At 37.5% G+C, this 16,756-nt stretch overlaps 1 protein-coding gene across 1 annotated transcript in view; it reads left to right on the top strand.

Moving 5' to 3' along the window:
- LOC309792390 (phosphatidylinositol 3,4,5-trisphosphate 3-phosphatase TPTE2-like) overlaps nucleotides 1–16,756 on the top strand; it is a 120,532-nt gene that overhangs the window by 54,067 nt on the left and 49,709 nt on the right. Inside the window, exons 3-4 of the mRNA XM_082602008.1 lie at nucleotides 373–417; nucleotides 1,222–1,275. Of these exons, the coding sequence (XP_082458134.1) occupies nucleotides 373–417; nucleotides 1,222–1,275 (99 nt within the window). The remainder of the gene's footprint in view (nucleotides 1–372; nucleotides 418–1,221; nucleotides 1,276–16,756) is intronic.

Raw genomic sequence — 16,756 nt, 5'->3', positions numbered from 1 at the left:
TTTTCCCTGTAACCCTTCATTAGTTATTCCCTGGATCCACCTCCTCGTCCCTATACTCTCGGCTCTTTCATGTTTCCCAAATTGATTCCAGGGTGTGTGCATGGTTGGCAAAATGGGGAAGGAGAAAGGAGGTTTAATAATGAATGCTACATCTCCTTTGCTTCTTTCTGTCACTTTCCAGTGCGTTCACAAACACACACACAGCCCGGAGGCTGTCTCAGAGAGCCCAGTGCTGTACTCAAACTGTTTGTTTAGTTTTTTCCATATTCATGATTTTACTTTTCATGTCTTGAAATTCTATTGGGAAAAAGAAACGAATTGCCTTCCAAAGTGTCTGACGTATTTTTTGGTATGATTTTTACTCTTTGGCAGAGTTGTGGATGCCTCTTCAGGCTCCTCTGACGACGTTGACAAAGGGTGAGTTGACTGAAGTGGGTGGTGAAAGGTATTGGGAGCGCTGACCGCAAAGGGAGGTCTCTCTCCATAAGAGACTGGAAGCTTCTATAGGTAACTTTCTTTTGGGGTCTAGATGGAAAAAAGAAGAGGTCATAAGTGGGAGAATCCTTCCTCATGGTCTCTTTGTGACCTTTAGTAACTAGTAGCCAAAACTCTTAGGAAGCTATCAGAATGTCTGTGTGTGTGTGTCTGCTAGCATGGGCCAGGAAAGGAGGAAGGATTGGACAGAAAAGAGCAGCCCTGCTCCATCTCGGCTCTGGCCTTCACCCTCCAGAGCTCTGCTACCATCTAAAGCTAGTGTCCCAACTGTAAACCCACCATCATATTGGAGAGAGCCCCTGCCTCGGGCTTGTTGTTCTTTGAACCAAACTGAGGAACAGCAAAGGAGTACCCAGTACAAGAAAAGTAGGGCTGCAGGGGAGGGAAGGATAATCAGGAAGTTAGAAGGGGCTGGAAGTTTGTAGATCTATAGGCTGAAGATGAATTTTGAAGTAAATGCAGCCTCAGTGCAGTTACACATAAGAGTTAGGTTTAGAAATGAAGAATGGTACTTTTCTGGATTTCTCAGTCTTCCTGGACAGGCCTAAGGTCTTCATTACAGCTAGTAAAGCCCTATTACTTGGGAAAATTGAAATACTGATTGCCAAATAAGTAACTTCCATGTAGATTTTTAGGGTTCAACCAGTTTACAAATTGAAGACTACTTGTAACTAATGAACTCTATGAAGTCATTTGGAGTTTGATCCTGTGTTTTCAATTCCTTAGAAATGACCCCTATGAATTGACATCAGTAATCTGTGATGGAGCCACCTGTGAAAGGTGAGGTATATATTGAGGGGTGGGGAGCAGGGGAAGTGAAGTGGAGAAATTTAGTCTCGGGATTATCCATGGCAATGCAGAATTTTCTGGACAATGATCTAAAATTCTTTCTAAAAACATAGGAATTGCAGTGAGTTGTTATGTTTCCTATATTTTTAAGATTCAAGGAATCCTTATTGTTCAGAAATTCATTATATCACTATTCCATGTAGAATATCACTAACGATAAATTTCTGCATACGAGTGAAGTAAAATAGAACAATTCTTGAGGGTCGATGATGGTAATAAAGATGTTAACTTTGATAATTCATATGAATAAGTCTGTGAAGTTTGAAAGGAGGGAACTGTTGGTGGACCTCCTAGCATTGGGAAGATAGGGTTTATACTGACGCATGAAGAGAAGGGAAAACTATGGAAAGTAAAGATATAGTGGCACTGAACAGCACCTTCAATCAACTGGACCTAATTGACATGTATAGAAGAGCTCACTTAACAAGAGCGGAATATGTATCCTTCTCAAGCTCACATGAAACATTCACCAGTATAGGTCACTTGTTCTACAAAATAAACTATTTAAAAAAATTTACAATCACCTCATGCCTGTTAGAATGGCATCGTTGGGCTTCCCTGGTGGCACAGTGGTTAAGAATCCGCCTGCCAGTGCAGGGGACACAGGTTCAAGCCCTGGTCCAGGAAGATCCCCCATGCTGTGGAGCAACTAAGCCCGTGTGCCACAACTACTGAGCCTGCGCTCTAAAGCCCACGAGCCACAACTACTGAGCCCGTGTGCCACAACTACTGAAGCCCACATGCCTAGAGCCCGTGCTCCTCCACAAGAGAAGCCACTGCAATGAGAAGCCCGCTCACCGCAACGAAGAGTAGACCCCGCTCGCCGCAACTAGAGAAAACCCGAGTGCAGCAACAAAGACCCAACGCAGCCAAAAAAGTAAATCTAAATAAAATAAAAAAATATGTATGTATAGAATGGCATTGTCAGAAAGATAAAAAATAACAAGTGTTGACAAGGATGTGGAGCAAAGGGAAGGCTTGTGCACTGTTGGTAGGAATGCAAATTGTTACAGCCACTATGAAAAACACTATGGAAATTTCTCAAAAAATTAAAAATAGAATTGTCATATGATCCAGCAATTCCACTTCTGGGTATTTATCTGAAGAAAATGAAAACACTAGCTTGAAAAGACATGTGCACCCCCGTGTTCATTGCATTCTTTACAGTAGCCAAGACATGGCAACAACATGTCCGTTGACCAGTGAATGGATAAAGAAGTTGTGGTATATATGTGTACAATGGAATATATTCAGCCATAAACAAAAGAATGAAATCGTGCTATTTGCAACAGCATGGGTAGAACTCCTGGACGTTTACGCCAAGTGCAATAAGTTAGAGAAAGAGAAATACCATGTGGTCTCACTTGTGTGTGGAATCTTAAAAGGAAAGAAAGCTCATAAATAAGAGAAAAGATTGGTGGTTTCCAGAAATGGGGGGTGAGGGCTGCGTAGGGGGTGGGTGAAATGGGTGAGGGAAGTCAAAAGGTACAAACTTCCAGTTATAAAATAAGTCACCCTGGGGATGTACAACCCCTGCTAGAACGGGTTGTACAGCATGGTAACTATAGTGAATCATACTACTAATACTGTATGAGGGATGGTACCTGCAAACTACAGTTGAATTTGAAGTAATTGCAAACACAAAAACCAGTTACACCTTGGGATTAGGTTCAGAAGTAAAGAAATGTTTTTAACCTTGATCCATTAAGGAGTCTTTTACAGGCCTAGGAATTTCATTGCCACCATGTGAAGCTGCATTTCTAGGGTAAAATGAAATACTTATTTCCAAATAAGCAAATTATGCATGAATTTGTAATTTTCAATTCATAATTGAAAATGTACCTCTCTACAACTTAGCCAATTTGAATGAAAAAAGTAAGTCTATGAAATCACGTGATGTTTCTGTACATTTTAATCCTTAAGCTATGAGCAGAATGAATTGATATCTGTAACCAATAAGGAAGCCATCACTGAAAGGTGAGATTATATGTAGATAGATAGATATGTAAAGGTGCACACACAGAGATATTGAATACTAAGCTTCTTGTATGCTTTTTCTAAAATGTTGGTATGTTCTGTATGTAGCATTCTTTTTTTGATCTAGTTGGATAAAAGAGAAACAGATCAGAAGAGGGAGACTTACTCCCATCTGAGTGACTAGTAGCCACAACTCTTAGAAACCTGTCAGATTGCCTGTGTGAGACTCTGGTAGAACGTGTTGTATTCGTTTGCTAGGGCTGCTGTAACAAAATATCAGAAATCGAGTGGTTTAAACAACAAAACTTTGTCTCAATCCTCAAGGCTAGAAGTTGGTATCAGGATGTTGGCAGGGGTGGTTTCTTCTGAGTGCTGTGAGGAAGAATCTCTTCCATGCGTCTCTCCTAGCTTCTGGTGGCTGCTGTCAATTGCTCCAATCTCTGCCTTCATCTTCACATGGCATCCTTTCCTTTTGTATAAGGACATCCGTCATATTGGATTAGGAACCCACCCTAACCAGTAGGACCACATCTTGACTAATTACTTCTGCAACAATGCTACTTTCAATAAGGTCACATTCTGAGTTAAAGGGGATAAGACTTCACCATATGAATTTTAGTGGGACAGTATTCAGTCTACAACGTGGGACAAATGAGGAGAGATTCGTATTTGGAAACAAGGGGAAGGCTAGCTGTGGCCTGGGAAGAGACGAGCCCTCAACAGAAGAGAAGGGAGCTAACAGCCCCTAGATCTGTCCCACACCCTCCAGAGCTCTGCCACTACGTAAGGGTCCTGCAACCCAAACCCATGATGGCAGTGGAAGTGGCTGGAGCCATCACTGCCTCAGGCCTGCAGTTGTTGACCCTGTGTGTGAGGGGCAGGAAAGGTGACCAGGAGGGGTGAAAATAAGGAAGTGATGGAACTTGAGAGTCAGGAATTTAGATGCAGTAAGAGGGATGCGTACCTAGAAACTGAAGTTAAATTGAAATAAATGCCATCACAAAAAGCTGTGACCGTTCGGATTAAAGGAATAGTAAAGAACTTGAGGCATTACTATTTTCACAGGCCTAAGATATCAATTACTGCCATGTAAAATCTCATGTTTAATGAAAATGACATACCAGCTTCAATCTAGTGTTATATACATGAGTTTTTTAAAGATCAACAAGTTCATAACTGTATAGTAATTGTAGCCATTTAAAGGACAAAAACCAAGTCAGTCAATTACATGGGATGTCTGACAATGTACCTTTTAAACTCTTTAGCCCATACCCGAATGAATTGATTGATAATCAGAAACACGAGGAAGCCACCAGCAACATATGAGATATAAAAGAATAAAGATATATGAATAATTAATATACATACGCATATACATCTTTCTATAACACAGACACACACATGCTCGCACACAGACATACAACACAGAGAGAGAGATTGAAATTTGTGATTGACTCTAAGGAGCATTCACAGCAATAAGAGTGTGTTTGACACTGTTTCTAAGTCGAGTCATAGTAGGATGTGTAGGTAACTCTGTCTGCTCTGGGTCCAGTTGGAAAAAAGAGTAGCAAGTCATAAAAGGGCTGCTGCTTTCTCTAAGTGTGCTACCACTACCTACAGGCCTAAGATAATCATTACCACCTTATATAAGGTCTCATTTCTAATAAAAATGACATAGCAGGCTCAGTTTTGTGATATATACATGAATTTTTAAAGATCAACCAGTTCAAAAGTTGTAGAGTAACTGTAGCTATTTGAATGAAAAAAAGTAAGTCTAGAATTACGTGTGGTGTGTGAACCATGTATCTTCTCAATCTTTTAGCACTGCCCTGAATGAATTGACATCAGAAACCTATAAGGATGGCAACAATGAAACGTGAGATATAAATGAATATTAAAGATAAATGTTTTATACGTACATGTATGCACATATATTTAAATACTCTTATCAATATGAACACACAAACACATAAACATAAATACTATGGAAGAAAAAGAGGTGCAGTTTTCAAATTCATTCTTAGGAGTATCCATGACAATACAGTGTCTTTGACATTGTTATTAAATCTTCTCACTGTAACACCTGTTAGTAACTTTCTATCTGTTTTGGATCCAGTTGGATAAAAGAGGAACAGGCCATAAGAGGAATCCTTCCTCCTGCTAATAACTACCAGCCAATTCCTGAGTCATGAACTTTTCTGATAGGTCCAAAACATTTATTACAAATGTATATAGAATCATTTCTGGGCAAAATGAGATATCAGATTTCAAATAATTGATTTACATGTGAATTTTCTAAGAGCCAACCAGTTTATGAGTTCAAGGGTAATTATAGCCCACCTGAACTAAAAAAGTAAAAGTCTAGAAGTCTTGTGGTATCTTATTTTGTCTGTTTTTAATCCTTTAGCACTGCCCCGAGTGGATGGACAGCAGCGTCCTCTGAAGGACTCTGCAATGCAAAGTGAGCTCTGATGAATAACTATGTATATAATATGTACACACACACATATGTGCATACTATACATATACAGAGAGATTGAGAATTGGGATGTTCACCCTTAGGAGCACCCATGGAAATACAGAGTTCCCTTGATACTGTTTCTAACGTCCTCTCATGGTAAGGTTCTATGTGGAATAGTGTTCGTTTTTTGAACTGAGGTAGAAAAAGAGGCACAAGACATAGAGGGAGTCTTCTTACTCGCAGTCTTGAGTGTCAGTTACGGGCAGCCAGACTCTCGGGAAACTGTCAGATTGCCTGTGTATGAGACTGTCCTGGAGTGGGTGTGGGGAAGATGAAAGCCGTCTGGAGCAAGGAGAATAATAATAAATTGTATCAGCTACCATGTGAGGCTGATAACCCAAATCCAGACCCATGTTCACCTCAGATGGAGCCCCTGACTCAGGCCTGTAGTTACTTGACCCTGTGTGAGGGGCAGGAAAGACGAGCATGCTTCCTATGGAGCACAGACGTGGTCAGGGAGTTAGATTGGTCAAGAAAGTTGGGTACCTACAACCTGAAGTTGAATTTGAAATAAATTCCACCCCAAAAGGTTGTTACACATTGGATGAGATTCAGTAGTAAAGAACTGTACTTCAATCTTGAGTCACTACCTTTTTGACAAGTGTAAGATATTCATTACAAATACATAAAGCCTCATTTCTGGGGAAAATGACCTACCAGGTTTCAAGCAATCGATTTACATGTCAGTTTTTAAAGGGTCATCTAGTTTTATAAGTGAAAGCATTAATTGAAACAAATTTGAACCAGAAAGTTTAACTGAGAAAATTATAGGGTGTCTGACTCTGTGCCTTTTTAATCCTTTAGCACTGCTTTGAGTGAATTGACAACAGGAAGACCTGATGGACCCACCACTGATACGTGAGATAGAAATAAAGATAGAGAGATGTCAACAAAAAAAATATATATGTATATAAATGCAGAGAGGGAGAGCATGCGAGAGTGAGAGAAACAGAGGAAAGGGGAGAGAGGTTGATTCTCTTTGGGAGGTTCATTTTTAGGAGTATTGGTGACATAACAGAGTGTCTTTGACATTGTTTCTAAATCTTTTTACTGTAGCCTATGTAAGTATGTTTCTTTCTTTCTTTCTTTTGTATCTAGTTGGATAAAACAGAAACAGGTCATAAGAGGGATGCTTCTTACTCATCTGTTTATCACTCTTAGATGCAGCCGAAGCCCCTAGGGAAACTATCCAAATGCTTGTGTATGAGGCTGTACTAAAATGGGCCAAGAAAGGAGAGAAACTTATTTTGCAAGGAGAAAGTTGTACTCGTGAAGGGGTTCAGGAGTCAAGAAATGTCTATCAACTTGATTCATGACTTCCCCCCGCCCCACCCAGGACGAAGATTTTCATTACAAATGTATAAAGCCTCCCTTACAGGGGAAAATGAAATACCAGGTTTTAAATAACTGATTAGAATGTTATTTTTAGGACAACTAGGTTATAAATTGTAAAGCAATTGTAGCTAATGTGCATTGAAAAATAAGTCTAGGGAGAGGTGAAGTCTTACCATGTGCATTTATAATCCTTTAGCCATGACCAGAGCCAGGTGGAAAAGGTAACTTGTGTTGAACCCTTCAATGAAAGGTGAGATATAAATATATAGAGCTAGTGTAAGGGGGGTATTGATATTTGTGAAATTTATTCTGGGGAACATCTGTGGCAATACAGTTTCTTCGCCGCTTTATCTAAGGGTTCTGTTTGTTTGTTTTGCCAGCCTCAGTATGTTACTTTCTTTCTTTTTTGGATCTATTTGGGGGGAAAAAAGAACAGGTCATAAAAGGGAGTGTTCTTACCCCTAGTCTGTTTGTTACCCCGAGTTAGGAGCAGCCACTATCTGATACTTTCCCTTAGGGAAGTATCGGATTGCCCATGCATGGGCCAAGAGAGGACAGAATCATAATAGGAGTTAGCAGAAGGTCTCAGTGGATGGAGAGCAGAGGGGAGCCCTCAGCAGCAAAAAGTGGATCTGATAGACCCTGCATGTGTCCCTCACCTCCAGAGCTCTGCCACCATGTGGGGCTGGTGCCCCAAACCCAAACCCGCCATCACATTGGAGGGAGCCCCTGCCTTGTCTTGAGCCTGTCTGAAGGGCAGGAAAGACATCTGTGATTCGTGAAGGGTTACTAGGTGTGGTATAGGGACTTGAGAAGGCAGGAAGTTATAGGACAAGTGAGATGAGTACCTACAAACTCAAGCTGAATTGGAAGTAAATTTAGTCACAAAATGGTGTTACACTTGGGGATTAGGTTCGGGAGTAAAGAAATGTACATAAATTTGATTTATTAAGTTTTCCCACAGGACTAAGATTTTTATTACCAACGGATAAAGTTCATTTCTACAGAAAAATTAAATACCAGGTTTTAAATAACTGATTAGAATGTTATCTTTAGGGTGACTAAATTTTAAACTGCAGAGTAATTATAGCTAAATTGCATTTAAAAATAAATCTATAAGACGCATGGAGTGTTACTATGTCCATTTTAATCCGTTAGCCCTAACTCATGTGACTTGAGAGGCAGAGGTGAAAGGTGAGATATAAATAGAGAGAGAGGGGACAAGGGGAGGATATTGAGATTTGTGAAATCCAATTAGTTATGGAGTCCTTGTCTCAGGCAGTTATTTGAAACCTATTCAAGGAGGAAACAAGATATCCATAATACGTGAAACGTAGGTGGTGCAGGGACCCAGGTTCCAAATAACTAATTGACATATAATTTTTTTAGAGTTCAACCAGTTCATAAGTTCTAGAGCAAGTGTAACCAATTTCAGCCAAAAAAAGTGAAGTCGTTTCGTGCTATGTACGTTTTTAATCCTTCACAATGACCCAGATAAGTTGACATCAAAGGTCTTTGACTACTTTGATATATCTTGCCTTTTAATTATGGTGCCTTCCAAGGCTGCTGATATAATTTACTTGCATCAGTGCTATCTATGTATTATGAATCTCTATCTTTATAGAAAGAGTGAGACAGAAAGAGAGAAGCAGACACGGAGACGAGAGACATAGGGAGAAACAGAGAGGGAAAGATGTGCAAAATTCAGTCTTCCTGTGTATTCCATAGGAATACAGAGTTTTCTAGACAATGATTCTAAATTTCTTTCTGTAAGATTGGGTCATCCAGTGAGCTAAGTCGTGGTTCCTTTAGATTTAAGGAATTCTTTTTCTTCAAATAAGTGTTTCACATCCCTGTTCCATGTAGCAAATCTCTAATGATATATTTTTGCATTTGTTGGCGGTTAAAGTATGATGGGACTGCTGTCCAAGATCGATAATGGTGAAGAAGACAGTGACTCTCTCAATTCACATTAGTAAGTCAGTTTGAAGTTCAGAGGGAGGGAGCTGTTGATGGATTTCTTATCTTTTAGAAGATGGGGCTCATGCTGAGGTGAAAAAAAGAGAGCTATGGACAGATAGCAATATGTTGGGGAGGGAGGGTATACAATGATTCTGTTTGAATTTGCATATAAGTACCATACTTGAAAAATATTTCCACGTATTCACAAGTAAATGTTCTTCTAGTTTGAAACTGTGAAAATATCCTTAGTAGAGACTAATTTTATTACCAAGTTTCTTTCTAAACAGAGGATTGCCGAATGCTACTTGCTTTTCACTTGTGTTCCTTTCTCATTTTTCTTGGATATGTTCTGATTCCTAGTTTTGTTGATTTTGTCTATGAGCAAATGGGACTGAGAGCCAAAGCAAACATGTTTTGCTGATTAAAGACCGCTTAATGTCCATTGGGATTTTATGAATTTTGACTTGCTCCTGAGTAATCTCATGAGAGTACTTCCTGTTGCACTGATCTGAAGGCATTTTTACCTGTACTCAATGACAAGGACACGATACCTTCTTAAAATCACACACGTCTGACTCTCCCTCCCCCAAACTACTATGTATAAAATAAGCGTCAAGGATCTATTGTACAGCACAGGGAAATATAGCTGTTATTTTGTAATAACTTTAAATAGAATATAATCTATAAAATTATTGAATGACTATGTTGTACACCCAAAACTAATATAATCTTGTAAATTAATTGTACTTCCAAAAAAAGCCCATGTGTCTGGACTGCAGAATTATTCCTGCAATTTTTCTTCTGCTACTCTCTTGGCCAGTTACTTAAGCATTCACCGGCTTGAATTAATGTTGGGGAGTGAGTATTGCTAAAGAGGCATTGAATTGGTTACTGTTGTAATCTGTTGGTGTCTAGACAAAAACAACGTGAAAACTAAAGGGGCGACTGATGAATACAAATAGTTCTTCAAATTACCCATGAATTTCCATTTTCTGTTATTTTATCATGGGCCATCAATGAAGAGTTCACTCTGCTACTTAATTAAATGATATGTCTGCATATTAACTAAATATTTTCTGCAATGAGGCTGCCCAGGGCAGGGGCAAAATCTGAATAGACTGAGCAAGGCAAGCATTTCCTTCTTCTTACAAACAAAAAGTGTTAGTTTAGTTTTTTAAATTACAAATGCTTATGGTATAGATTCGGGTGGCATTTGCAGTACTCCCTGTGTGAGAGACACTGGTGTTTCAGACCAGGGGATGGTATTAGATTTGGAGTAAGACCTGGAATCAGTGCTTGGCTTTGGCATCTAATACGCACTGGACACTTGGCAAAATACTAAACTACTTTAAATTTTAGGTCTTTTATCTGTAAACTGGTAATAATGCTATCTACAATATCTATCTACTGGGTGCTAGGTGTAGTATAATAAAAAACTAAAACTAAATGTGGAGTAATATGTGCACACATATTATTCAGTGTGAATTTAAAACTCCAAAGCACCGTAAATAAATTTTATACTAAAAACCAAAACTAAAGCAACAAAATTTCACTATTAGGAAAATCAGAAAATACAAGCAATAAAACCTCCCATGAAGAGGCATTCCTAATGTTTAATAGATGCCCTTCAAGGTTCTTTAGGCTTATACATTTTTTGTTTATGGATATGGTATCATACATTGTTTTAAAAATAACCTTATTACTTAGTGACATATCATGACTATATTTCCATGCATTTACAACATTATATATTTTTTAATTTCAGATTTTTTATTGTTGCCTGAAGTTCTGCCTATATTTGACTTTATTGATTTTTAAATTTGCAACATTCCTTTTGACAGCTGTATAATATTTCATGGTATAGATGTTTAAATTGTCATTCATTTAAATTGTCAGATATTTCTGGACATTTCAGCTGTGACTGATTACAAAAAATGATGAATAACTTTGAGACCAAACCTCTGTATATTTTATTTCTTTATAATACAGATTCTCGGAGGTGGAAATTCTGTGTCAAAAGGAACGTTTGTGAGGCTATTGATTTTGCTACTTTCCACACCAAGATGCAGTGTGCATTTCTTCCCCGTTCATGCTAGCCATCGCTCATCTTTTCAATGTTAGTTAATATGTGTGTTCGAATGCACATTTGACATTGTTTTTGTTTCTACTTTTTTCATAGAACTTGTATTTCATTGTTTTCAAACTACCTTTGCCCGTTTAAAATTGGGGTATTTATCACTGCCATTGGATAGAAAAGTTAAATATATCCTTTTTATATCATAGATAGGGCAAGTATTTTTTCCCAGGTTGCCTAGCTTTTCACTATATAGAAGCTTATAATCCTCATACAGTTGAGTACATCTGTCCTTTTCTTTATGATTGACGCCTTTAGTGTCAGAAAGTCTTTCTCTACCTAAGATTTTACTATATTCACCGAAATTCATCTATGTTTTGAATTTATTTTCTACATTGAAAGAAAACATCTGCCCAGGATTTATTTTGTATTAAGGTATAAAATGTAGGCGTCTGCTTTTCTGCCAGGTGACTCCTTAGTTTTCCCAGCATCAAAGTTGCATCCCCCTCCATTGTCCTTACCCTAATTTAATGACCCTTATTGCATTTATCACCTTCTAACTTACTACCTTATTTACTTATTTATTATATTTATTGTCTGCATGAGACAGAATTTAAACATCATGATGGAAGAAAATTTTGTCCATTTTTTTAACAGCTGTATCTCCAGTGCCTCAAACAGTGCCATGGCACATAGTAGGCACTCAGTGAGTTTGGTTGAATGAATGAACCCATTATTGAAAACATTTATATCTTGTTCAAAGATTTTTAAATCCATCTCTATCATGTTATGAATCTGTATACGCTGGGTCTTTCCAGAATCTATTTTATTTAATCATTTTTCTAGCCTTCTGATTTCAGCATGATTTTCACACATGATGATATAATTTATAGTGAACTAAAACATTTTTTAAAAACATAAGGTCCATCCTTTTCCTCTTCCCCTTTTGTTTTTGTAGTCTCAAATTACCTGTTTTTGTTTAGTGAGTTTGTTACCAAACTGTAGATAGCTATAGTCATTTTTCTGCTTTCTTTTTTTGTCTCCCTTTAACCTTTATACTCTAATAAAGTATTTAAAAATCTATCTTGGTAAAGAGTGGCAATTTTCTGGTTCTATTTATCACCTTGCTGAAAGTTTTGCGTATTTTTGTCATTTTGTTTCTGATAGAAGAGTTCCTTTCAACATGTCTTGTAAGGCAGGTCTAGTGTTGATGAACTCCAGCTTCTCTTTGTCTGGGAAAGCATTTATTTCTCCTTCATATCTGAATGATAACTGTGTTATATAGAGTGTTGTTGGGTGACAGTTTTTATCTTTCAGTATTTTGAGAATGTCATTCCACTCCCTCTTGGCCTGTAGGGTTTCTGCTGAGAAATCTGCTGATAGCCTAGTAGTGGGGGTTCCCTGGTAGGTTACCATCCTTTTTGCCCTGGCTGATTTTAAAATTCTTTGTCATTCACTTTTAACAGTTTTAATATTATTTGTCTTGGAGAAGGTCTTTTTGCATTGAGGTAATTAGGTGTTCCCTTAGCTTAATGGACTTGTAACTCCAGTTCTTTCCCCAAGTTTGGGATGTTCCCAGCTATTGTTTCTTTAAATAAACTCTCTGCTCCCTTTTCCCTCTCTTCTCCTTCTGGGAGATGCACTATCCTAATGTTGTCCTTCCTGAAAGAGATAACTCTCTCAGGATTTCTTCCTTTTAAAAACCTTATTTCTCTTTCCTCTTCTACTTGTATCATTTTTAGATTGCTATGTTCCAGCTTGCTATTTCTCTCTTCCATATTGTCTGCTCTGTTTCCAGTGCTTCTAATGTGTGTTCCTTATCTCATTTATTGAGTTCTTCAGCTCCAGAGTTTCTTTTTGGTTCCTTTTTATTTATTTATTTAAATTATTTTTTATTGACGTATAGTTGATTTACAATGTTGTGTTAGTTTCTGCTGTACAGCAAAGTGCATCAGTTATACCTATACATATATATCCACTCTATTGAGTAGAGTTCCCTGGACTACACAGTAGGTTCTTATTAGTTATCTATTTTATATATAGTAGTGTGTATATGTCAATCCAAGTCTCCCAATTGTTTCTTTTTAGAGTTTCAGTCTCTTTGGTAAAATATTCTTTGTGTTCATTCATTTTTATTCCTGAGCTCATTAAACTACCTTTCTGAGTTTTCTTATATCTCATTGAGTTCATGGGCTGTGCCACTGCAGGTGGGGGAGTGGCAGTGAGGTTGTGGTCACCTCGGCGGCTGGAGGGACAGGATCCCAGGCCCCACTGTTGGTCAGTTACATGTAGCCATGGGTGCTGGTGTGGTCTGGAGCCTGTAGTCACGTGTGCTGCTTCCCCTGCTGCTACTGTGTTCTCTGAAGCTGTGGGCACAGCTGCTGTGGTCAGAGGGCCAGGATTGCAGGCACTGATTCCACTGTTCCCTCGTTCCATCTCTTCTAAGTGTTCCAATTCACCTGCCTTTAGATGTACAGGTGTGTGGAGTCCTCTGGCAAACTGTTGTGTTGGACAGTGGCACCTTTGTTGAGTTGTGGGTTTTATTGGTTGTAGATTGAAGGGGAGAGACCAAGGTAGTTTTTCACTCTGTCATGTTTCTGACATCACTGTGAATGTACCATATTTTCTTATCCCTTCACCCATTGATGGGCATTTGGATTATTTCCAGTTTGGGCCTGTTATGAGTAATGTGGCTATGAACATTTACGTACAAGTTTTTTGTGTGGACACAACTTTCATTTATCTTTGGTTAGTGCCAAGGAATAGGGTTGCTGATACTTATGGTAAAGTGTATGATTAATTGTATGAGAAATAGTTTCCAAAATGGCAGTACCATTTCACATCTCTTCTTATCTTTAGGTTTCCATTTTCTTTCATCAAGTTTTGTAATTTTCAGCCTACAGATCCTGCACCTATTTTGTTACTTTATAAAAAAGTATTTCATGGGTTTTGGTGCTAATATAAATGGTTCAGTTGCTTACATTTCTACTTTTCAATCATTCATTGCTAGTATATCGAAATATAGTTGAATTTTGTATATTGACCTTTTATACAATAACTATTAAACTCACTTATTCTGTTAGCTTTTTTGTAGATTCCTTGGGATTTTCTAGGTAGGCAAGCATCTCCTCTACAAATAGTGAGAGTTTTATTTCTTCCTTTTCAATCTATAGGCCTTTTATTTCCATTTCTTGCTTTATTACATTGACTCCAATATAATTTTGAGTGGAAGAAGTGTGAACTGACATCCTAGATTCCTAATCATTGGAAGAAAACATTCAGTCTCACCATTAAGATTGATATCAGCCATAGGTTTTTTGTTTGTTTGTTTGTTTTGGGGGGCATAAATGCCCCTTGTCAGGTTAAGGAAGTTTCCTTTTTTCCTAGTTCACTGAAAGTTTTTATCATAAATGGATGTTAAATTTTGTTTAAAAATTTTTTTACCTCTATTGAGATGATCATATGTTGTATTTTCCTTAGTTTATTGACATGGCGAATTACATTATTTTTAGAATGTTGACCCATCCTTGAATTCCTGGAACAAACACCAAGTGGTCATGAATTTAAAATATATATATACTGCTGGATTCAATTTATTAATGGTTTGTTAAGGAGTTTTGTATCTATATTTATGAGGGATATTGGTAATTTTCTTGTCAGGTAATGTCTTTACTGGTTTTGGTATCAGGGTAATGCTAATCTCCTAAATTGAGTTTGGAAGCAGTCCCTATTCTTCTGTTTTATGGAAGAGTTTGTTTCGATTTGTATCTTCCTTAAAGAATTAAGTAGAATTCTCCAGTGAAGTCACTTGGGCTTGGACTTTTTTGTTGTTGTTGGAAAGTTTTCAACTACAAGTTCAATTTCTCTACAAGATATATTACCTTTTAAACTATTCAGGTTATCTATTTTTTCTTGAGCACATTTTAGTAGCTTGTGTCTTGCAAACAATATCTCCATTTAATCTAAGTTGTCATATGTGACACCTTTAAAATTTCTGTAGTGATAACATGCGATGAAATATCTTGTATAGTACTCTCCCACTTCACTGGTTTTATTAAATCGTGGTCAGAAAATGTAGTCTGAATAATTTTTATATTTTAGAGTACCATTAAAGTTTTTTATCTTCTTGTAGGATAAATTTCTTTTAAAATTTCATAGAAATGCTTTAAATATGTTTTATCTGCACAATAGAAACTATATATAGAGAGAGTTTTAAAATATGTTTGTTTAAACATATAGCACATAAAGCACATATATATATATATATGTAAATGGATAGCATTTGTCCAGGGACACTCAGATCTTATCCTTGCTACCAACACCCCACTCCAAAGGGAAGTATATCCCTGAGGACCAAGCCGGGCAAAGGACACTCCTAGGTACTTTGGAGGCTCCTCTCTAAGACCCAGTAAAGAATCCTAATGAGCTAACTTAGGTTGGACTCAGATCTAAAGCCTGACTCTGCTCTCTTCAACCTGAGTTTAATCTAGGAATATAGCCTTGTCTGTTGTGGATAGTTTGGTGGTGGTGGGAGACCCAGAGCCCTGGAGTGAGAGTAGGAAAACCAAAGAATCATCCCAGTGCCTTTAATGCTTTGAGTATGACCACATGCCCCCCTCCACCATCTGTGCAGAGAAATAAGTGTCCAGTGGGAAAGATAGGACCTGCCCCCAATGCAGATCCCACCCCTGTTCAACTCGGTCTTAATAGTATCTTATAGAGTCTACTTTCTATCAGGATAAAATAAGTCTTGGTCATAGTTAATATTTTTGCTTTGAATTCAACTTTGATAGTAATATTACAACTTTTCGTGTTTTGAGATTTAACATTTGCATCTGATATCTTTGTCCATCTCTATTTTGAAACTATCATTTTAATTTAGTTTTTGTCCTTGTATACAGCCTATAGTGCATTTAGTTTTTAAACTTATCTAAAAGTATTTGTCAGTATTTGATACGAGAGCAATGTGTTGGTATTTATTATCATTTCAGGTATGTTTGGTGTTATTTGCTATCATTGTACTTTGTTTTCTGTATTAAACACTTCCTTGATATTTGTTCTTTAATTTTTTTAACATTATGCTATTAGTTGATTTGTTTTTCTTCAAGTTTTAATAATATGAAAGTTATAAACCTATTTTTAGAAAACATAATTGTACCTTTGTTTCTCCATCAATATCCAGTTTAAAACTGGACTTGTACCTGGGAAGATAGAAATGCAACATGCTTTTACTTCTGTCTTCTGAGAAACCTAAATTAATGTGGAAAAACCCTGCCAATTTAAATCCATACTATTATCGAGAACTTTGTTATTTATCTTGGCTTTTAGAATCATTTGTTTACATTTCCACGTGCTACATTAACAATGATTATTTGGACTTAGTTCTGAATTTGTATGATTTTATTTCTTGACACCTTTTCTCTATAAGGCATCTTCCTTATTCTTGCCTTCTTCATTTTTTATTCCTTGCTCAGTTGGCTCAAGCACTTCTCTGAGTAATCATTTTTAGGAACGATACATGGTTGCACTGGGTGTTGGAGAGT

Source organism: Mesoplodon mirus, assembly GCF_964341445.2.
Source record: "Mesoplodon mirus genome assembly, chromosome: 17".
In the NCBI taxonomy this organism is placed as follows: Eukaryota; Metazoa; Chordata; class Mammalia; order Artiodactyla; family Ziphiidae; genus Mesoplodon; species Mesoplodon mirus.
The sequence above is the reverse complement of the archived record's forward strand: the minus strand, read 5'-3'. Positions and strand labels throughout refer to the sequence as shown.